This window comes from Rhineura floridana, chromosome 10 (genome assembly GCF_030035675.1).
Source record: "Rhineura floridana isolate rRhiFlo1 chromosome 10, rRhiFlo1.hap2, whole genome shotgun sequence".
Classification (NCBI taxonomy): Eukaryota; Metazoa; Chordata; class Lepidosauria; order Squamata; family Rhineuridae; genus Rhineura; species Rhineura floridana.
This window is the reverse complement of record NC_084489.1, coordinates 2109262-2133485: the sequence shown is the minus strand read 5'-3', so window position 1 is coordinate 2133485 and position 24224 is coordinate 2109262. Positions and strand designations below refer to the sequence as shown.

Sequence of the window (24224 nt, the reverse complement as noted above, 5' to 3'; positions counted from 1 at the left end):
GAAACAGGGAAGAGAGGACCCCAAGGTTTGGTTTGAAAAACCCAGTTAGAAACCACTTGATAAAGAATGAGGTACACAGGCAATAAGAAGCATTGCTGAGCAGCTCTCCAAAATGCTTGTGCTTCACCAGAAAGCTTATGTCAGCCTTGCTAAGGGAAAATGAAAGGGGCAGGCACAATGCCTTAGGCTGCAACTCTATACCCACTTCCCTGGGAGTAAACCCTACTGAACTCACTGAGACTTACTTCTAAGTCGACATGTATAGGATTATGCTATTAATCAGTAGGTGGGTACTCAGAAGGCATTCTCTAAGAGGTGCTTCTTATAGGAGACATGTTTGATTTTTAAAATATTTTTATACTCAGCAAATTATTCTTCATTGACCCATGCCAGTAATATTTTGCAAAAGAATGACTGAAAAGATGTTGTTCAGTTCAGTAAATGCTCAGTTTTATGGCACAAGTAATAATTATCTTTATCCCTTTTACCACTTAATTATTGCAGCAATAGAATACAAACTAGTATGCATAGCTTGAGGATTGTATTTTCCTGCTATGTGGCAATTAAGTTGTGCACAGTTTGTAACTTAATTCTGTATTCTTTGACTTTCATTTCCATATGTCACTGGTCTGAAACATAGGGCAGGACACACCCTCGATTTGGTTTTTGCTCCAGATGGAAGAAAGGGTGGTTCAGAGTAGGGGATGGCGTTTGCTGTTTGATTATGTTTCATTTTTCAGTTTGTCAAATGGGCTGTCAGTTACAATTCACCATAAATTGCATTCCACTAGTTACCATGATTTCCAGTTCTCCCTTTTTTCATTATTTTTTCCCAAACTTTTTTTGGAATTATTCCTCATGCTGCTTTGATTACATAAATCATTATGTAATTCACAGTACAGATTTTTAAAAAAACTTACAGTGTCACTGACAGCTGTGAACGCACGCAAAGAATGAGAGTTTATTTGACGATGAGACAAACTTGCAGGTTATTGAATTAGAATTCAATACCAAATCTGATTTTACGAATATTCTACACCATCTCTAATCTGAAGATGGGGAGTGGGGTGGATGTCACCCCATTGTCATGGTCAGACCACTTCCTGGTGAAATTTAGACTTGCATCTCCAATCCTCCCCTGCAGAGGTGGTGGACAGATTAAGATGGTCTGACCTTGGAGACTAATGGAATCAACTGCATTCCTGAACACCCTGGGGGAGTTTTCAGTAGATAGCAGGTAACCGTACTGAAGTCCTTGTTACACTGTGGAACAATGAGATGTGTTGGGCTCTTAACACGGTTGCTCCTGAGCACCTTCTCTGGCATTGTGGAGCCCGGTTTGCACCTTGGTACATCAGTGAACTAAGGGCAATGAAACAGGCTGGACGATGGCTAGAGTGCAAGTGGCAAAAGATGTGCTGTGAGGTTGATCGGGCATGAGTAAAACAACATAACCCCACCTACTGTGTGGCATTGAGGGCGGTGAAGAAGGCCCCCTTTTCTGCCTCCATTGCATCCTCAAATAGCTGTTCAGCAGAGCTTTTATCTATTGTCAGGGGTCTGTTAACATCAACTCCAGGAAATGAAAGCCTACTTTGAATTGTTTGCAAGGTGCTTCGAGGGTAAGGTTGCTTACCTCCGTACCAATCTTGATGCCCCATCTACATCTACTGTAGTCCCCAATGAGGTATCCAGTGCAATTTCTGTTGCACCTTATTGGGATCAGTTTCAGCCTGATGACGGGGACAAGGTACTTGTGATGATGCGGCCAGCAACATGTCCTCCCAACCCTTGCCCTTTTTGGCTTACTTAAGCTTGCCGAGGGGGTACAACCAAGTGGATCCATAGTGTGGTCAATGCGTCTTTGTGGGAGGGAGTGGTTCCAGCCAACCTGAAAGAGGCAGTGATCCAACACTCCTGAAAAAGCTCACTCTGGACCCATTGGTTTATGAAAACTACTGCTCGGTCTCAAATACTCCCTTTTTAGCAAAGGTGATCATGAGGTTTGTGGCACAGCAATTGCAAGTACTCTTGGATGAAACAGATTATCGTGGCCCATTCTAATCTGGGTTCAGGCCTGATTATGGGAATTAATTGGCCATCACCCTGATGGATGATCTTTATTTGGAGAAATACAGGGGGAATGCAACCCTGTTATTCTTCCTTGATCTCTCAGCGGCTTTTGATACTATTGACCATGGTATCCTTCTGAGCCGACTTGGTGAGATGGTCATTGGTGGCATTGTTTTACAGTGGTTCCAATCGTATCTCCATGGTCATCTTCAGATAATAGCATGGGGTGATTATCTTTTGGTCCCTTGGCAGTTGTGTCACAGGCTACCATCTTGTCTCCAATGCTGTTTAACATCTATATGAAGCTCTTGGGAGCAGTCATCAGGAGATATGGGACAAGGTGTCAGCAGTACAGTGATGATACCTAACTATTTCGCTGTGACATCTGAATCGGGAGAGGCCATGCAAGCCCTGGACTGATGCCTGGACTCAGTGGTGGGCTGGATGAGGGCCAATAAACTGAGTCTGACCCTAGCAAGATGGAGTCGCTGTGGGTTGGTGGCTCCTGAGTTTGGATAATTGGTGAATTGTCTACTCTGAAGAGTAGGTTTGTAGTCTGAGAGTGCTCCTGGATCTATCTTTTGTCACTAGAGGCCCGGTGACCTCAGTGGCTAGGAATGCTTTTTACCAGCTTCAGCTGGTAAGACAGCTGCGGCCATTTCTGGACCAGGATAGCCTGACCACTATTGTCCAGGCACTGGTAACCTCCAAGCTGGATTACTATAATGTGCTCTATGTGGGGCTGCCCTTGAGGTTGGTCCGGAAGCTGCAGCTGGTGCAAAATGTGGCAGTGCAACAGCTCACTGGGGCAGGGTATTGCCAACATGTTACCCCACTGCTGAAAGAATTGCACTGGCTACCCGTTAGCTTCCAGGCCAAGTTCAAGATTCTAGTTTTGGTGTACTTTTGGTGTACAAAGCCCTACACAACTTGGGACCAAGATGCCTGAAAGATCGTCTTTCCCCTTATATATCCAATCAATCACTGCACCACAGGTGAGCGCCTCCTGCAGATACCATCTTATCAGGAGGTCTGCTCCACACAACATAGGACCTTTACTGTAGTGGCACCGACACTTTGGAATTCCCTCCCCTTAAATATTAGACAGGCGCCATCTCTGTTATCTTTTTGATGCCCACTGAAGACTTTTCTCTTTCAACAAGCCTTTTAATTAGAGGCCTTATCACAGTCTGCGGCTGTCCTAGAATTGCTTTTTAAGATGTTTTTAAAGGATTTTTTAAAGAAGTTTTGTTTTCTTGCCTGAGAACAACATGGCATATATGTGCAACAAGTTCAAGCTTGTGGCACTGTTGGAAGGAAAAGTGAGAGGCCTGGAACGGCGGGTGGCCACACTGAGGACTATAAGAGAAGATGAAGAGTTCTTAGACAGAACGCTGGAACAACAGCAGCAAAGAGACGTGGAGGTGGAGGAGCAACAGCATGTGGTAGCAGAAGAGGAGACTGCTTTGAAGAGGAATAACGAAGTGGAGGAAACTCTGTGGGAAAGGGTGACAGTTAGGAGCAGAAGAGCTAGAAGACACCCTTCACCAGTGGAGCTATGGAACTGCTTTCAACCACTCGAGGAGGAGACTGGAGGACAGCCTGTGGAGGAAGAATTACAGGAGACCCCGTGTGACAACGAGCAAGAGGCTGAAGCTCAATCAAGTAGGGATAATCAAACCACACCCCACAACAAGAAGAGAAGAGTACTAGTAGTGAGAGACTCCCTACTGCATGGGATTGAAACCCAAGTGTGCCGAGAAGATCCGTGGACTGGACAGGTATGCTGTCTACCAGGAGGACAGATTAGAGATGTGACAGAAAGGTTGCCATCACTCATCAAGCCCACCAACAGGTATCCCTTTCTCCTCATCCATGTGGGAACACATGACACTGCCAAACGGAGCTATGAAGAAATCACATCAGACTTTGAAGCTCTGGGAAGGAAACTCAAGGACTTTGGGGCCCAGATAGTTTTTTCATCCATCCTGCCAGTACTTAGAAGAGGAGTAGAAAGGGGAAAAAATACTTCATGTGAATTAATGGCTATGAAGGTGGTGCAGATTTGGATTCTGGGACCATGGGCTATGGTTCCTGGAAGATGGACTGCTGGCAAGTGATGGGTTGCATCTCACAAGGACTGGGAAGAATGTGTTTGGCCACAGCATGGAGAAGTTCATCAGGAGGGCTTTAAACTGAATCCTAAAGGGGAGGGAGACATAAACTTGGTGGTAACGACTGATGAAGGCTTATGCACAGTAGCGGGACCGAAGGGATCGGCTCTAATAGGGCCCAGTAACAGTCCTCAGAAAAATGCAGTAAGGAAGCCAAGCCATAAATCACATGGTCTTTGATGTCTGTATATTAATATGCAAGAGCATGGGAAACAAGCAGGACGAACTTGAATTCTTAGTACAGGAGGGCAATTACGACTTGATAGGTATAACTGAAACTTAGTGGGATGACTCCCATGACTGGAATACAGCAATTGAAGGATACAACTTGTTCAAGAAGAACAGAAGGAATAAAAAGGGAGGTGGAGTTGTGCTATATGTTAAAAATGTATATCCCTGCACAGAAATACAGGAAGATGAGCTTGGTAGCTTCACCGAGAGTATCTGGATTAAAATTAATGGGGCAAGCAACAAAAGGAATGTGGTGCTTGGAGTCTACTACCAACCACCCAATTAAGGAGAAGATGAGAATGTAACTTTTGAAAAACGAATTGCCAATGTTTCGAGGAGGCATAATGTATTAGTAATTGGGGATTTCAATTATCCCAATATCTGTTGGGAGACAAATTCTGCCAAACACGGCCCCTCCAAGAAATTTCTGCCTTGTGTTGCAGATAACTTTCTCCTACAGAAAGTGGAGGAATCAACCAGATTCTAACCAATAGAGATGATTTGGTAGATGAAGTGGCAGTTACAGGAACTCTGGGGGAAAGTGACCACATCATACTTGAATTCTTGATTTTAACAGAAGCAAAAGCTGAGAGTAGCCGTACGCACACCCTGGACTTCAGGAAAGCTGATTTTAATAAACTCAGAAGAATTGTAAGTACAGTTCCATGGCAAGCCACCCTAATGAGAAAAGGAGTCCAAGATGGGTGGGAGTTTCTAAAAAAGGAAATTCTAAAAGCGCAATGGCGAGCAATTCCAACAAGGAAAAAAGGGGGGGGGAACGGCAGAAGAAGCCAATGTGGCTTCACAAAAAGCTTAGAGATGACCTGAAAACAAAGGAGGACACATACAGGAAGTGGAAAGAAGGCCAGGGAACAAAGAAAGAGTACAGGCAGGTATCACGGAATTGCCGGGATGGTGTCAGGAAGGCTAAAGCTGAGAATGAGCTGAGGCTAGCGAGGATGCTAAAAGCAACAAAAAAGCTTTCTTCAGGTATGTCAATAGTAAAAGACAGAGAAAAGAAATGGTGGCACAGCTACTCAATGAGGATGGCAAAATGATAACAGATGACAAAAGGCAGAAGTGCTGAATTCCTACTTTGGCTCAGTCTTCTCCCAAAAAAGGTTCTATGACCCTCCCGGGAAACATGAAGTAGAAGAGTCAGGATTGGAGCTTGAGCTTGATAGACACTTGGTCAAGGAATACCTAATCACTTTGAACGAGTTCAAATCTCCAGGACCCGATATACTGCATCCTAGAGTATTGAAGGAATTGGCTGAAGAACCCTCAGAACCACTGTCTATTATCTTTGTGAAATCATGCAGGACTGGTGAAGTGCCGGATGACTGGAGGAGAGCTAATGTTGTCCTTATCTTCAAAAAGGAGGAACTGGGGAACTACAGACCAGTCAGCCTAACATCAATCCCTGGAAAAACTCTGGAGCAGACTATATAGCAGACTGTATCTCATTTTTTGATTGGGTAACCTCCCTTGTAGACTGTGGGAATGCTGTGGACATAATATATCTAGACTTCAGCAAAGCTTTTGACAAAGTGCCCCATGATATTCTGATTAGCACGCTAGCTAAATGTGGGCTGGATGGAACAACTATCATATGGATCCACAGTTGGTTCCAGAATCATACTCAAAGAGTGCTTATCAATGGTTCCTTCTCAAAGTGGGTGGAAGTAATGAGTGGGGTACCACACGGCTCAATCCTGGGCCCAATGCTCTTTAACATTTTTATTAATGACTGGGATGAGGAGGTACAAAACATACTTATCAAATTTGCAGATGATACAAAATTGGGGGCATAGCTAATACTGTGGAAGACAGAAACAAAATTCAAAGGGATCTTGATAGGCTAGAGCATTAGGCTGAAAACAACAGAATGAAATTCAACAGGAATAAATGCAAAGTTCTACACTTAGGAAAAAGAATCCAAATGCACAGTTATAAGATGGGGGATACTTGGCTCAGCAGTACGACATGTGAGAAGGATCTTGGAATTGTCATTGATTACAAGCTGAATATGAGCCAACAGTGTGATGTGGCTGCAAAAAAGGCAAATGCTATATTAGGCTGCATTAACAGAAGCATAGTTTCCAAATCACGTGAAGTACTAGTTCCCCTCTATTCAGAACTGGTTAGGCCTCATCTTGAATACTGTGTCCAGTTCTGGTCTCCGCACTTCAAGAAGGATGCAGACAAACTGGAATGGGTTCGGAGGAGGGCAGCAAGGATGATCAGAAACCAAGCCCTATGAGGAGAGACTGAAAGAACTGGGCATGTTTAGCCTGGAGAAGAGAAGACTGAGGGGAGATATGATAGCACTCTTCAAGTACATGAAAAGTTGTCACATAGAGGAGGGCCGGGATCTCTTCTTGATCATCCCAGAGTGCAGGACACGGAATAATGGGCTCAAGTTGCAAGAAGCCAGATTTTGACTGGACATCAGGAAAAACTTGCTAACTGTTAGAGCCATACGACAATGGAACCAATTAACTAGAGAGGTAGTGGGCTCTCCAACACTGGAGGCATTCAAGAGGAAGCTGGACAGCCATCTGTTGGGAATGCTTTGATTTGGATTCCTGCATTGAGCAGGGAGTTGGACTTGATGGCCTAGGCCCCTTCCAACTCTACTATTCTATGATTCTAAGTTTTGTTTTAATATGTTTTAAAGTGTTTTGTTTTTAAGATGTGTTAAAGTGCTGTTAGTGTTTTTGTTTGCCACCCTGGGCTCCTTCTGGGAGGAAGGGTGGGATATAAATTTAATAAATAAAACCAAATAATAAATAAATAATATTCACATATTTAATCAATGGAGATTTGTGGAGTGTTCCGATGCTACATACTTACTTTTAGGAAGTTGTTTTAGTAGCTGGATACAAATCAGGCTAATTTCTTCTTGTTTGTTTTATGTATTTGAGAATTTGATATTTGAGAATTGTACAGCCCCTCTCCCCTCTGTACACACACCATATCCAAGAAGGGATGGCCAAAGGTATTTTGGTGCCCCAGTTGGGTACAGTGCATTATACAAGAGATGTGTCCAGCCTTCCCTGCAGTGTTGCAGACCATGAATTGGTGCACCTCTTGGATCGCATGCACTACACTCCTGAAACTACTCATGTATTCCAAGCAGTCATCATTGTTTTGTGTGGTCATCTTAGAAATCATAGATATATTCCCTGGAAACCATGGATGGTGTGGTTCCTCTGGGTTTCGCATCTTTTCATCTACATCAAACTTTGCTCTCAGTTGCTGGTATGATATAGTATTCCTCACCCCAAAGTTTTCCTTTCACTTCAAATGTAGGTGAGCCAATTACAGCAATAGTGCTATGGTACACATGCTGTGTGTACAGTTCTTTTTTTGTACACTGTGAGTATGCAATCAACCCATATGCAATTCCTTCATATTAATTCATTTCCTGTGATGATTTTGTTTTCTGCTGTTTTATGCCACAGTTGAAGATCTGTCCAATGAACTTGTCAGGCATTTTCTGATTGAGTGCACCCATAAGGGAGTGAGGTTGAAAGGATGCCCCAATGAACCATATTTTGGTAAGTATTCTCTATATATTTCATAAACATAATTCATCTGCAATGGCCTTCAGGAAGGTGGGTATCAAAATATGCTGAGCAATTTTCATTTAATATCATGCAGTTTTTATAAATTACTAATTTTGAGTACCGTTTGAGCCTTTGCCTCTCCTTTTTGTTTTTATCCAGTTTTATTACATTTTCTGTCCTTTCCTTGTACACCACAAACTCTTATTCCTTGAGGGAAGGAATAAGAGGGGACCTCCACTGTAAGGGACTCTTCCCAGGAAGGGAAATGAAGGTGTCCTCAGAAAGAGAAGAGAGATAATACAACATTATCTTTTATTTGATGTCGAGTGGCTCAGGACACGGTGAGAGGTGTCAAACTGCAGAGGCCAACCTGAGGATCTTTTTTCACCTTATTTCTTACTGTAGTCCCATCCTCTTTTTCCTGCTGGACTTCTGCCAAGTCTCCATCTCCTAGTAGCTTTATGTGGAACCAGGTTCCTCTGTACCTCACTCTATCTTCTGCATTAAGGTGTTGTAGCTGCCCAACTTTGTCCTCCTTTACTTTTCCCAATACTGTATAGCTTCCAAGAGAAGAAACATTGTTAAGACAAAACACAGTTTAATAAGAGGAGACCATATATGTGATGCCCCCCCCAGGATGCACACCTTAACATAGTGAGGGGGTTTGAGAATGTCAAAGAAGCTAAGAGCAATGCCATCAGGTTAGACTCCTAGCAGGGGCACCCAGGGCAGAATGGTCAAAGCTGAGACACCAGACTAAGACGCATCCAGACTCAGAGGAAGGCAATGGTAAACCACCTCTGAATACCTCTTACCATAAAAACCCTATGAACAGAGTATCCAAAATGCAACACAAGATAGTGCTGGAAGATGAGACCCCTAGGTCAGAAGGTACTCACCGAGCTACTGGGGAAGAACAACAGACAAGTACGAGTAGTGCTGTGATTAATGATGCAGCTGGGTCAAAGCCAAAAGGAAGCCCAGAGTTCCTCAGATGCAAAGATATATCACTGAACACCAAAGTTAGGATCATTCAGACCATGGTATTCCAAATCTGTATGTATGGATGTGAAGGTTGGACAGTGAAAAAAGTGGATAAGAGAAAAATCAACTCATTTGAAATGTGGTGTTGGAGGAGCGCTGTGCTCATACCATGGACTGCAAAAAAGACAAATAATTGGGAGTTAGAACAAATTGAACCAGAAGTATCACTACAAACTAAAATGATGAAACTGGTTATCCATAAAGGAAGCCACAGACCTGGACTTACAAAATCTGAACTAGCATCAAAATCTGATGCTATTGGAGGTCGCTGATTCATAAGGTCACCATAAGTCATAATCAACTTGAAGGCATATAACAACAATATGTGATGCCATTTTAAACTAACTTGGGCATAGTAGAGCAGTGGAGAACCTTTGGCCAGTGCACCAAATTAGGCCAAACAAGTGTTGGGCAACTAAAGTTGCGGCTGCAAAGAAAATTTAGGAGTCTTAATGCACTGTCCCGATTGTTCCTTGGCAAGCAGAGGTCTTTTAATTTTGTGCCAAATACAAGCCCCACGAGGATTGCTCCTACTACAATTGGGGCTCCTGAATGTAGCCAATCCCTGCTGAAAGTGGGGGTTGCAATCAGCACTGGCTGCCTGCCTTGCAAATATGAGCTGTACTACGGAGAGTCCAGTTGATGCAGCTAAATGTCTGCTGAAAGGAGGGAGTATAATCAGCACTCATCAGTGATAACTGCAATCCCACAAGAACTGACATCAGGGAGCTTCCTTTGCAATCCAGTATGAGTTCAAGTTGGGTTGCAAAGGAAGAAAGGAAAAACTCCCATTTCTTTCCTTTTGAATTTGGGGAACCTGACATTATGATTGATGTCAGGTGGCTGACAGGTTGGCAACCCTGCTCACCTATCAAAATGGCTCTGGAAGTGAGGGAGCTCAAGATTCAGCTCACCGTGGCATGTTCCTGGGCACAACTGTTGACCCAAGATAAAGATGCATCCACATGACAAGATGGATGGGAAAGTACATCCTCATCTGTTCTCCAAAGTTGGCGTTTTGGAGAAAAAGACTACTGCTGGATTGGGAGGCACAGAGTGAGGAAATAGATGTGTTAAACAAATGTTCAGAAAAGATAGCTATAGGCTTACAGTGCAGAACACAAAAACTAAAACTCAATAAGGAACTTGTAAATAATTGCATGCAGATCTGTTACAAAATCCAGGAGTTAACTTGATGTCTTACCTTGTTTTAACTACAGGGAGTTTGACAGCTTTGGTGTATCAACATTCCATTACTCCTCTGGCACTGCCCTGCAAGCTACTCATCCCAGACCAAGGTATTCTCACTAAAATAGGAACATGCTGCCTAATCCAGGTCTTGTTTCATAATGGCTCTGTCTCAAAACAGCCTTTTTATCGCAGTGGGTGAATCAATATATTTGATAGGACTGAGGATTTAGATACAAAGATGGGTTTTAAGAGCTGATTAAGCTCCTCATTCTGGTATCAAATAATCCAGTCAGTCACTGGAAAAATCAGTGTGTTCAAATACAGACCAAAATATGGGTTTTGTTTAGCCAACAAGAATAGAAGCTTTCACTGAAAGTAAACATGAAGATAGCTATAACATTTGTACATGACGTGTTTGGAAGCCCACCACCACCACATTCACTTTGAAAGAACTGTTTCTTCTCAAATTCTGAGAAAAGTGGGTTTGCAAGTTTGGAGCAAAAGCCATCTATGGATGGCACTGATTGGCCCCATGCCATGATACCACTAAGATTCTTGCCATCTAGTCCCCCTGCATTTACAACAAGGCTTAGTGTGTGGTTTTGTTGGATGAACAGTTGAGTGGATAAATGGATATGTAGGAGCTTTAACAGAAAAAGACAGCTTGTCTGGCATGGGTGGAGAGGCAAGATGGATTACAGACTCATGCATCTCATGCAAATTATGAAGCTGGTTGAGAGTCAAGCTTCTCTTATTAATATCCATCATAACTCCTAGAGTTCAAACATCACCTTTGCAATATTTGTATTCAAGCATCTGAATTTTCATTCATCACGCTATCCTACAAAGCATATTTTAAAAAATGAGTAGTTAGGATTTCTTTATCTGTAAATAAATAAATAAATAAATAATATGTTAACTTCAGTATTTCCCCTAGGAAAAGAGTTATGTAGAGGAAATATATAAACAAGTTTGTAAGCTTTAATGTTCTAATTTTTAATAGAAGAGGCTGCAAGGTAATTGTTTTTTAAAAAAAGACTACTGAGAATAACTATTTACAGTGAAAAGTTATAATCCAGCTGATCTCATTATGCAGCCAGCATGGATTTTTCGCATTTCACAATGTTAAATTAAAAATACCCCCATGCCATTCTGCTGCTTCCCATAAGCAAATTCCAAAACAAAACCTTACAAAATGTTTAGTCCTAAACTGAGAACCACTTGCTTAACAACCCTCTAAGTTTCATGGCGATACACACAATAGTCAGAGAGAATCAAGAGTTCAAAGTGTAAAACGAGAAAAAAAATCCAGACCCCATTGGACTTTTTTTCTGTCAGTGGTTTCATAATTTTTTGAAATTCATTAAAAATCAGCCATGTTCACAGAGTACCTGTAATCCTATTACTGACTGCCCCATACTCTGACCTTCATATTCTGCAGTTTAAAAGTGAAAAAAAAATGCATGGCTAATTGTTATTGTTAGTTTTTATTGTTAGTCTCTTAATGTTTTGATGTTTACATGTTCTGCTTTGTACGTCGCTTAGAGTGGCTGACAATTCAGCCAGATAAGCGACTAATAAGTTGAATAAATAAATTGAATAAATAAAAATTTAATTAATTTAAGAAATTTAACGTTGGACTCTATTGTAATGTTGTGCACGCTCAATAAGAACCAACTGTCAGTGTTCTAAAAGCCAGACTCATAGCTGTTTGTCTTGGCTAATCAGGTGGCCACACCCACGCCAGACGTTGATTCCACTTTAAACAGTCATGGCTTCCCACAAATAATCTTGGGAAGTGTAGTTTCTGGGAGTTGTTAGGAGACTCCTGTTCCCCTGACACAGTTCCAGTGGCCAGAGTAGTTTAACAGTCAGCCCCTCTTCTGGGGATTGTCGCTCTTTGAGAGGAATAGGGCCTCTCCTAGCAACTCTCAGTATCTTTCACAAACTACACTACGGAGGATTCTTTGGGGGAACCCATGGCTGTCTAAAGTCAAATAAAGGTCTGGTGTGGATGTGGCCAGGGACAGCTTTGGTTTAAATTTGGGTGGGAGACTACATGTACCTGCTGTGGAATAAAAAGGTGGGGGAAACCCTGAAAAACAATGACATTGTTCACAATATTTTCCTTTTGGAAAGGAAAGGGGCTTTCCCTCTGGCCAGTGCCCATCTGCCCAATCTCCCTCCTCCCCCTCCCTGCCCCTCCCCCATGTCATTTTCACCTATCCTAAGTGCAATTATACAGGAATAAATCCCACTGAACTAAAATAATGCAAATGCTCAAACCTGTGCTCCCCTCCTCCTTCCTCCTATCCCCTCCCTTTTGCCCCTTCTGTCCCACTTCCTTTGCCCCTCCTTACCCTCCCCCTCCCATTCCAATCCGCTCCCCCTCCTTCCCCTACATTCCTCTTTCCCTCTCCCCCTCCCCTCCCCTGTTCCTCCTCCATGGTCAGTTTTACTTATTCTAAGCATGAATACATGGGAGGAACTCAATAAGCATTCAAATGATCAAACTGTCTTTCCCCTCTCCTCTCCTTCACCCTCTCTCCTTCCCCTCCCCACCTTCCCCTCTCCTCTCCCTTCCTCCTCCCCTCTTCCTCCTTCCTCCTCCCCTGCCCACTCCAGCCCTCCCCCCTCCTCCTCCCCATGATCAGTTTCATGATTGATTTATTGAGACTAATAGATCATGATGGATTTATTCCCAAGCATGATTGCATGGAAATAAATCCCACAGAACTCAGTAAATATGCAAATGATCAAATCTGCCCTCCTTCTCGTCCCCCCTCCCGTCGCCCTTTCTTCTCCTCCCCTCCCCATCTCCCCATGATCAGTTTCACCTATCCTAAGCATGATTGCAGGAGAATAAATACCACTGAATTCAATAAGCAAGCAAATGATCAATCCATTCTCAGCAAACTTGCACAGGATCCCATTTCTTACCTCCCAGATTAAAAAGCAGAAAAAAAACCCTTGCAGTTTAAGAATGTACCTATTTCTTGTTGTTATGTGCCTTCAAGTCGATTATGACTTCTGGCAACCCTATGAATTGGTGACCTCCAGCAGCATCTGTCGTTCAGATCTTGTAAGGTCAGGTCTGTGGCTTCCTTTATGGAATCAATCCATCTCTTGTTTGGTCTTCCTCTTTTTCTACTCACTTCTGTTTTTCCCAGCATTATTGTCTTTTCTAATGAATCATGTCTTCTCATGATGTGTCCAAAGTTTGATAACCTCAGTTTATAGGCAAAAAACTTTTGCAGTTTAAGAATGTACCTATAGCCAACAGATATCTGGCCTCCTCTCTGAGATATTGTACTGTCCTACAAATTTGTAAAATGCAAACACAATTTGGGTTGGTCTTTCACAGTCCAATCCACTTCCTGTGTAGCTTGGAATAATTTGGTAACATGTGCCTCTGAGCATATGGTGAATAGTAGCAACACCTGCAATCTGCCCAAATAACAGAAACAAGACATTTGCTGTGCTGATCTTTTTTTAGCAGGGAGGAAGAAGCATTATTAAGCCAGTTGATATAGTTCAGATAGTCACTTTAAATATGTTTGATTTACTTTGCAATTTTTAATGAAGTTTCCTATAGTAAATCATTTTCTTTTGCCCCTGTTTCTGTGACTAAGTACAGCAACACTTTGCAAAATTTACAGTAAAAAAGCTTCAAAAACAATTGTGGAATAATGGCACTGACTATTATGCAGAATAGTCTTCAGTGGATATGAGGAGTGTCTCAGTTTGCACAAGTGGGAGGTGAAATGTATTCTAGCAAATTTATAGGTGTCCTGTATGTTTTTAATTGACCATGCCCACCTTTTCTTAAGTGAAGTGATTTAAGGATAGCAGGCTGAAAACATGCATCTTGGGCAGGCCAAGTTTGTTTTTTCCAACAGCTAGACTCTTTGCTTAAGTAGCAACATATTGTAACCAGTCTAATTTTACATAAAACTGCAGTTTCAGATTCACCTGTTAATGCACCCAAAATAGAACATAACCTCCATTTTGAAACACAAAAGGCTGTCTTTACCATCATATGACATTGACCAATAAAAAGGCTTTGAAATTAATAAAAATATATTTAACACAGATTTCTAGGATGAATAATGAGGGAAATATAATTTTCTAGGTTAGATTCTCTGTAGAAACAGTAGTAACACAGGAAAGAAGCAAAACACCAACAAACACACAAAAATGTAATTCTCCACCTTGAATGGTGGCAACACCTGCCATCTCCAACCATATGCTCAGAGGCATGTTACCAAATTCTTCCAAGCTACACAAGAAATGGACTGGACTGTGAAAGACCAACTCAAATTGAGTTTGTATTTTTACACATTTGTGGGACAGTACAATATCTAAGAGAGGAGATCTGGTATCCTGTTCCCCTGGTATATTCACTTAAACCACGAAAATTTATTTTTTCCTATGAGTGAATTGATTTCAAGGATGTGCTTAACTCTTTCATTAAAATAATTGGGACTTGAAAGTGCTTAGCTTTGATGCCCAGAATTTTCTTATTTTTTCTAATACACAGCTGAAGGAATGGGTGTACTTTGAACTTGGACCTTATAGTTACTTCAATCTCACTGCCTTCTCAATGCAAGTTATACTGAAAGTGCTATTGACTATTTCTATTTGCAGACCCACTGGAAGAGATGATTGAAACAACCCCACAGACTGCCACAAACTCTGCTGCAGAGCTTCTGAAGCAAGGGGCAGGTTAGCAAGTAGTCCTTGATGCATTAATATTGAAATCTATAGCATGCTAAAGTTAGTTGGTTAAAGGCTGTAGCCTATTCTAAGCTCTTCTACTGTATGAAATGTTACAATTTCTGTATGAAATGTCACTACTGTATGAAATGTTACAATTTCCATGAAATGCAATTACAGAAAACGTTCTGCAGCATTTTAAATAGGGGAAGATGAATTTGGCAGCAGAAACAGTTTTATGAAATCAGACAGTAGGAAAATGGTGTGGAAATGTTAACATTCTAAAGTTATTTTCAAGGAATCAAACTTAAGTGGAATTGTTTCCATTACAAATTTCCTGCAAATAATCTTCCTCGAATGGCAAAACAAAAGTGTGAAGCATTCACTGGAGAGAGAAAAGTAAGAGGTCAAAAAACCAGAATGCTCTGGAGAATATATAATGAAACAGAGAGAACAACTAATAAAGGAAGAATATAGTTCTCAATGGTTTGCCTACTTACAATTGTTGGAAAGATATAAAATGGATAAGAAAATGTATGGTTTTGAAATAAGTAAATCTGATTTTGAAATATGTCTGTGTACAAATGATGAATGTATAATTGCGAAAATGTATAAACTTTTGCTAAAAATGGAAATGGAAGAAGAACAAGTAAAGGAGTGTATGATAAAATGGGCAAAAAAAATTGGTTATAACATACAAATGGATCAGTTGGAAAATATGTGGAAAAAAGGATTGAAATTTACACTATGTTATAATCTTAAATAAAATTTTTATAAAATGATGTATCATTGGTACATGACTCCAGAAAAGTTGTCAAAAATGTATAACAATGTTTCTAATGTTTGTTGGAAATGTAAACACCAAGAAGGATCATTTTATCATATGTGGTGGCTGTGTAAACAGGCGAAAACATTTTGGGCACAGATTGGTAGGATGATGCAAAAAATTTTAAAGATAAATATTCAATTAAAACCAGAATTTTTTTTATTGGGCTTTATGGATAAACAAATAGAAAAGAAATATGGAAGAATAATACTATATATGATTACGGCAGCAAGAATATTATATGCACAAAAGTGGAAAATGGAATCAACACCAACAACGGAAGAATGGCTATTGAAATTAATGGACTTAGTAGAGATGGATAAATTGACATGCTTACTTAGAGAAAAATCGATAGATACATTTCTTAAGGAGTGGAAGCCTCTTTTAGACTTTTTGCTGAAAGATCAAAATGAAATGATGATAATGGGATTTGACGATTAATTAATGATAGCCTATGGAGAAAAGTGATTTTGTAATGTATTAAGGGACAGGCTTGATATATATTATATACTTATAGCTGATCTGCGACAAATCGGAAGTCAAGATTTTTAATGTATTATTATGTTTTTGTTTTTTGACTTTGTTTTGTTTTGTTTTCTGAAATTTTGAATAAAAATTATTTTAAAAAAACAACAACAACCAGAATGCTCAAGGGATGAAACTTTATTCTTGTGCACCAAGGCACTACAGTAAAAAAATTCCTTTATAAAAAAGTTCCTTTTGGAAATGCAAGAGCCCAACGCGTTTCAGCTTGTGGAGTCAAGCCTTCCTCAGGGGCTAAAATACATAAAAGAGTTTTTGAACTTGCTTTAAAAATATTCAGACATTTTAAACACACAGTCAAAATTATAATTATACAGTCAAAATTATATGTACATCTTATTTAAATGATTTTTTTAGCGTAAGAAAAACAGTTACAGAGATGCTTCTACAACAATATTGCTTTTAACTTAAAATAATCTCAAAATATACTTACAGAAATTCACTCTTCAACAATTTCTGTAGGCTTGACTCCACAAGCTGAAACGCGTTGGGCTCTTGCATTTCCAAAAGGAACTTTTTTATAAAGGAATTTTTTTACTGTAGTGCCTTGGTGCACAGAATAAAGTTTCATCCCTTAAATAATCTTCCTCCCCAGGTTTTGAAAGCACTTGGGTGCAATATTGCCTTCTAGTAATGAGGCTAATAATAAGGGCTTCTGGGGCATTTGTTTTGGGGTAGCAAACATATGTGTTAGGTCAGGTGTCAACCTAAATCCTGTCTTAAAGTGGAAATGATTCTTTGCCATAAACCCAATTGCTACAGAGGAAATGACATTCAAATGTCCAAAAGAATATTTGAACATCTAATGCTCAATTTTCTATATGAAGCTCTTGACTCTCCACTGTTGGGTATTAGATGTCTTCTTCTATGTGCCTTACACTTGGGGGTCAGCTATCAGCTCACTCAAGGATGATGGTCACATGGTCTTGAAATTGCCTAACGTGATAGCTGTTGCTACTTGGTCACCATGAAGATTTGACAATTTTCCAAGAATCGCTTGTTCTCTTGCTTGACAGGCTACACTGTAACATTCCTGTGGTGAAGTTTGTAGGGAGAAACTGTGATCATCCATGCTTACACTTTGTCACCCAGTTTTTGTTTTTTATTATGGACTAGGTTCTAGAGACAGTACTGTACCTTCTAGTACAAAGACTGGTAGGAACTAGATGTTAGCTCAGATGCAGGACTGTCAGCTTGTGTCTCCTCCTCCTCCTTTCCCTACCACTCCATAACATCTGGGAATGCATATGAAGTCATCAAATTTCCTTACACCTGCTCTGCTTCTCTGGCTGCCTCTTGTAGAGTCAGGGAAACTTGCAGGGATGTGGATTGGTGTGTCATAGAGTGACCTGGCATCTGCTGTGACATCTTATTTCAACCTTTGTATTGGTATGTAATCAGAAGACAAATGGAATTTGAAGGAATAAGTATCTCAGAATAACAAAGTTGTGTTTCAGTCTTGCCACTTTCCCAGTATTTTGTCACAGGTGGTTGGGGAGAGGAGGCGGCGGCACAAGGCTGCAATCAAAAGCAAAGTAATCAAATGCAAAGTGAGATTTTATGTTAAAGCCCTGCTTACCTTTATAATCATTTTCTCTTCTTTTTTTCTTTATTTCACAAACAGCATGCAATGTTTGGTACCTGAATTCTATTGAAATGGAGTCCCTCACAGGTTTTCAGGCAGTGCAAAAGGCCATGAGTTTAACACTGGCTCAAGAGTCTCCTCCCATATGCACTGTGGTCCATTTCAAAGTTTCTGCACAGGGCATCACAATGACAGACAATCAGAGAAAGTGAGTGCTGGCACTGCTTGCTTGTGTTTTTTGGACAAATGTCTTAGCAAAGATGCACTGAATCACTGTGGGAATATCTAACTTATAGAAAGTGTCCCATCCATCACACTGAGAGGGACAAGTGGTTGAGTGGAAGTAGAAATAAAGGGATACATGTGCGCATATTTATATAAGTGGTTTTACTCACCTACATGCTATAGAGAATGTGATGTCAGATGTCAGAGAAGATGGGCATGGTTTGGGAGAAATGGCTACATGGGCCAGAGATTCCCCACCCCTGTTTTATGTTGTGATCCCAACTGAAATCTCAACACCCACTTTGAAGTGAAGCTACCATTGATGTAAATGGCAGCTTTCCTTCCATGTCAAATAGCAGCTTCAGGGGGGGAGATTTCTGATGGGTCAGTGGCACATGAAGAAAGAGTTAGCCTCTCCATGCACCACAATCTTGATCCTGATTGGGACCTTCACAACTGCTAATTAAAGTTGTAAAAAAGAACCATACAAATGTTAAACTTGGTGTTTAATGCAAAATGTATTTTGGGCCTACAAGAAATTGTATAATCCCATCCCCTCAGGAGATCCCCACCACCACGTAATATGTCTCAGACGTAGCACTCTAGCCATACATTTATTTCATTTGTCTTATTTTCTCTTTCCCTCAGACTCTTCTTTAGAAGGCATTATCCAGTCAACACTGTCATTTTCTGTGCTTTGGATCCACAGGACAGGAAGTAAGGATGACAAACATTTTTCCAAATTCAATATTTCTATACTGCCTGAGACTACAAAACAACAACAACTAATAGCAATATTGTTCTTTTCTTTCCTCCCACTGCCTTTACTTCATTCAACAAGATGGATGAAAGATGGTCTTTCAGCAAAGTAAGCCACTGGTTTGTTTTAGTATACCTAGCCACCTTTTGTATTAATAAAGATTTATTCTGTGTCTAGCAGCAGTTTACTAGTCCAAGACTGTGCTTCTTCTTTGAGTATCCTTTAAATCAGAACTATTGAACAATGTTTGGGACTCTTACCAGCCTGCTATTTGGGATCCCAAATGTGACCTGTGGCATTAACCATACAAATGTTTGAACCATTTTTAGGTCTAGGAAATGATGCCTGTAGTGGAGCAAAAGAGATGACATACAAATTGATACAAATGTCTCAGCATGAGCCTTCCTCCCTGTTCCACTTAAATTAGCATTCCAGGTGTCATAGAGTTTTCCATTTGCTAGTATTTGCAAGCAAGAGAGAATGGTGCAGAATGGTGGTGGTCTTTGGCCAAAGTTGTTCAGGTTTGCAGGACTGGGTGAAGGGAGTCAGGCAAGCAGGTTCAGAGGAGCAACAGGTTCAGAGGAGGGCAGCAAGGATGATCAGGGGACTAGAAACCAAGCCCTATGAGGAGAGACTGAAAGAACTGGGCATGTTTAGCCTGGAGAAGAGAAGACTGAGGGGAGATATGATAGCACTCTTCAAGTACATGAAAGGTTGTCACATAGAGGAGGGCCGGGATCTCTTCTCGATCGTCCCAGAGTGCAGAACACGGAATAATGGGCTCAAGTTGCAGGAAGCCAGATTTTGACTGGACATCAGGAAAAACCTCCTAACTGTTAGAGCCATATGACAATGGAACCAATTACCTAGAGAGGTAGTGGGCTCTCTGACACTGGAGGCATTCAAGAGGAAGCTGGACAGCCATCTGTTGGGAATGCTTTGATTTGGATTCTTGCATTGAGCAGGGGGTTGGACTTGATGGCCTTATGGGCCCCTTCCAACTCTACTATTCTATGATTCTATGAAGCATCTATTTTGGCATATAAGAGGCTGGTCAAGGGATTTTGGTTGGTGACAAAATGGCAATTGTGATGAAATGGTGAGGGACATTTTGGAGGTGTTCTAATATTGGCTCCTCCTCCATCAAAACTAGCTTGGTATTTGTATGTATGTGGGAATTATGATACTGGCCCCATGGCATCTGCTTGTTGGGGAGTTTGGCCAGTTCTTTTGACACCCCAGCTCTAAATATTCAAAATCAGTTGAATTTCTAAATATTTCTAAAAAGAAGTCCAGAGATGTTAAAACATTCCAGGATAAAATGGTGTTATTATTGGAGACCCCTGGATCAAATCTACCCTAGTGAGATGTGCCACTAGCCTCTCGGACATGAATTTTAAGTACAAAAGAGGTTTTGGGAAATGTGTTGCCTTGTGTGACCAGACCCAACATGGCCATGGATTGCAGAAGAGGATTGGCAGTGGGGATCCAGTTGCCTTTTAGAGAAGCTTGTCAAATCATTTCTCTTCTTGTTGTTGAGGTACTTCTGATGAACACAGTTTGCAACACACAATTATTGTTGGTCTCCAAAGTAATCCATTATTTATTTCAAAATGTGGCACTTTTTTGTTCTCATGAATACTTTCTGATTTCTGTTTTTGCTTTCTGCAGGGTGTTTGGTTTTGTTGCAAGGAAGCAAGGCAGTGCCACTGATAATGTGTGCCACTTGTTTGCAGAGCATGATCCAGAGCAACCTGCCAGTGCTATTGTAAACTTTGTATCAAAGGTCATGATAGGTTCCCAGAAGAAGAAGTGAAAGCTTCCAACATGAACTTACAGGATGGAGGTGGTGGCAAAGCATTTTCTGCACAGTCTACATCTAGCTGTTTCCCAGGAGGACATTCCACCTGCATAGAAATATTAGGAGTGCCATCCATACTTCAATAATATCATCTCACCATGTGACAAAGAACTGCAGTGTTAAGTGAAGAAGGAAGCTGGAAATCGGCAAGATCCCTAGAGCCCATTTCTGAACAAACTTTGGAAGAAATACTTAAAGCAAGGGAGCTGAAGGTTGAAACACATTTTTCATATACTGCTTTCTGATTTTTTAGCCACATTGGGATAGAATGGAGGGTAGGAAACAGCACTTCACCCATTTAATCAGACACATTACATTGCTTTTATCTGGAGTCCTAGCTCAGGCCAGAGCTACATATGAGGAAATCACAAAGAGGGGGAGAACAGTCTCTGGATGCATTTATTGGGAAGAATTGGTAGGCACAGGATGGGTTTTAATTGCAGGTTCTTCTTTATAATTAGTATTGCATTACTATTATCTCAGAAAACTCTGTTTTGGGAACAAATCTACTGATCTAACATATATTTCCACCCTTACACATTTGCTGTACTTGCACTGATGGTAGCCATGGCCTAAGTGAACAGACCAGGACTGCTTGTTCTTCATTTTATATAACAGTGATGGTAATAAAACTTAAAATGGAAATATGTATGTTCAGAGGAAATTGGTACAAGATTATTTGGTCTGGTGCAGAGAGAGAGAGGTTTCTGGAGATTTACTTTGTGAACAGGAGTAAGGATACTTTTAACTAGTGTGAAGGTAAATGGGGGAGAAAAATGTGATGCAGTGAAAGTTTGGTATGCTATTTTTTATGTTACTTCATATATGAAGAATTAAGCAAGTGCAGTAATGCTCTTTTGATGGTTGCAGGACACAAATGAGGGGAAAGCACACAAGTGAACAACTTTGAACAACATAATATATGCTTTTGTCAGATTGTTTATAGCAGGGTTGGGTAACCTTTGCACTTCCAGATGTTGCTGGACTCCCAGCCAGGCCCGCCCTTAGCATGTGCGGGGCCCAGGGCAAAAGCATAGTTGCCCCCACCCCCACATTCTTTCTCTCTCTGTATATGTATTTATACACGAATATACAAAAATTGATTGGGGAGGTAGGATTTTTAAACTGTGGATCGTTAAGTGGGGTGAGAATTTAGCTGCATGTGACTGGGTAGGTTCAATTTACTTAATGGAAAGTAAAACTCTCCGGTCGCCTGGGCCCAGCATCTCCAAGTCTCCAAGCCACGCCCCTGGACCCTCTTCACCTCAACTTGTGTTGATACAACCACTGTAGCGTTGAAAATCGCTGCGGTAAGCCGTCAAGCGCTCCCTGCACTGGTCGCCAGTTTCTGAGACTATATATGCAGATCGCCAAGTGTGGACCCCCCAAAGCGCAGGGCCCGGGGCAACTGCCCTGCTTCCCTATGCCTAGGGGTGGCTCTGCTCCCAACTCCCATGAGTCCCAGCCAGCATGGCCAACGTTCAGAGATGATGAGGGTTGTAGTACAACATCTAGAGAGCACATGTTTCCCCACCCCTGTAATGTAAAACATTAAATGTTCTGTAAATGTTCTGATCCTGGACATACTGTTGAGCTCTAGAACACTTTGAGGGCACCATTCATTTTGATAGGATTTATGCAGAAGGCCCATTAAAGCCCTGAAATGAATGGGGATTCTGGTGCAGCACCACTTGGACAAATGATTTTTATGTATATTGTATTCCATCAGCATGTAGACAAACTTGCTTGAGCCTTGCTGTAGGAAGTAGAGTTTCATATTTTGGCTTTAACAGCAGCCTTTACGTTTACAGTGAAATACTTTCATATCATTTTCTATTTTTTAAGATGCATCTACATTATAGTTTTATTATGAAATTCAATTTGTATGGATGGTTTTTAAAGCTGATTTTTATTTTCAATATCTGGAATAAATAAAAAATTGGAAAGGGGAAAATTATATTTTTGGCCTACTTACCCATATTTTCAAAATGATCGTGCTCTGATTTGACAATTTGTGCATCGTTATGTTTAATTTTATGCTTATGGAGGCTTTTTGATGTTGGTTTATAGTTGGTTTTTATAACATTTGTTGTATGTCACAATTTCTTGTGATTCCTTCACACACAAACCCAATGGGATTTGGGATCCCATGCCACTGTGTGAATCTTCAACCATGTAAGTGGTGCCAATTGTGTAGCTCTTTACCACTGAACAAAGAAGGTAATTGAGTCCGAATAGAATGGTGATTGAAACATTATAGCAATATTCCCTGGCACTAAAGGAACTGGGCTTAAACCTCAAACCAGATATGTCCAAATCACACAACTGAATATGCAGGTTGCAAGGAAACATCAGTACATCAAAGGGCTTGATGAGGCTCTTGTGGTTGATGTATATGTGATTTTATAAAGCACAGGGTTGGTGTGATACTTAATTGAGTGCATTGAAATATTACCTATCAGAATGTGTTGAGACTGGATAAACGAAGATGCTGGGATTCCACAAAGAGTATGATTGTTTGCTTTCCCCATTCCTCCACTAAATTCAGAATTTCATGAATTGCAGATAGAAACAATGTCAATGTAACCTTAAAATTGTTTGTAATTACTTTCTTTGGCTTGGTGGTTGTGCGATATACCAGGGGTGTATTCCATATAATACCAGGGGTGGTTAACCTATGGCAGTCCAGACTACAGCTCCCATCAGCATAGCAAGTATGGCTAGTGGTTACAGATCACAGTATGAACCAAAATCATATAATTAAACCCTTGATGACACACACAGCACATATGTAGCATAATATGCACAAAACACATTCAGATGACTGGTGTGGAAATTAGAGATCTAATAAGCTCTGGGTGTCTTCCACCAGGCATGGATGCTGCACAGCCTCTCACTTACTTCAGTGGGGCTTGTGCCAGAACTGCAGAGGGCAATGCCCTCTGGATTGCATCAGAGGTTTTTATAGTAAAATGGCTCCTATTTAGTCAATAGTCATTTTAGGCCATATATGTTAGTGGGTTGTGTTTTTCATTTTTACTTTTCTCACTATGTTTATAAAAAGTATCCAGTATGTAAATAAATGTTCTATAAATTCTTTGTATAGATTTTGTCTGATCTTTGAAATATCACCTTTATTAAGATTCTAATAAAATTATGAATTTTATAAATCTACAAACTAGGACTTGTCCTCTGCTTTCAGGTGGAATTCTTCAGCCTTGGCTTTGATGGAAAGGAAATGGAACCTCTGTGGAAAGGGGGAGGGGGTGTAGATGTATTAAAGATGGATGTACTGCAGCCAAAAAGCCCCATAAACATCTCCATGATGGCATCTCAAGGCCACCTTTTTTCTTGTCCAATGAGATCATGATGCTTTGAAAGTGCCATGTCAAACAGAATTCCAAACCAAACCACAACAGTTCT

The 24224-nt window shown here is 40.8% G+C and overlaps 1 protein-coding gene across 4 annotated transcripts in view; it reads left to right on the top strand.

Moving 5' to 3' along the window:
* The window catches only part of TNS3 (tensin 3), a 58447-nt gene extending 34520 nt beyond the window's left edge, over window positions 1–23927 (top strand). For all 4 annotated transcript variants that reach the window (XM_061587102.1, XM_061587103.1, XM_061587104.1 and 1 more), the window contains 7 exons: window positions 7946–8041; window positions 10315–10392; window positions 14933–15010; window positions 17995–18163; window positions 18829–18897; window positions 19022–19048; window positions 20612–23927. In XM_061587102.1, coding sequence (XP_061443086.1) covers window positions 7946–8041; window positions 10315–10392; window positions 14933–15010; window positions 17995–18163; window positions 18829–18897; window positions 19022–19048; window positions 20612–20756 — 662 coding nt within the window. In that variant the 3' untranslated portion in view covers window positions 20757–23927. The remainder of the gene's footprint in view (window positions 1–7945; window positions 8042–10314; window positions 10393–14932; window positions 15011–17994; window positions 18164–18828; window positions 18898–19021; window positions 19049–20611) is intronic.
* The last annotated feature ends 297 nt before the right edge of the window (window positions 23928–24224 follow it).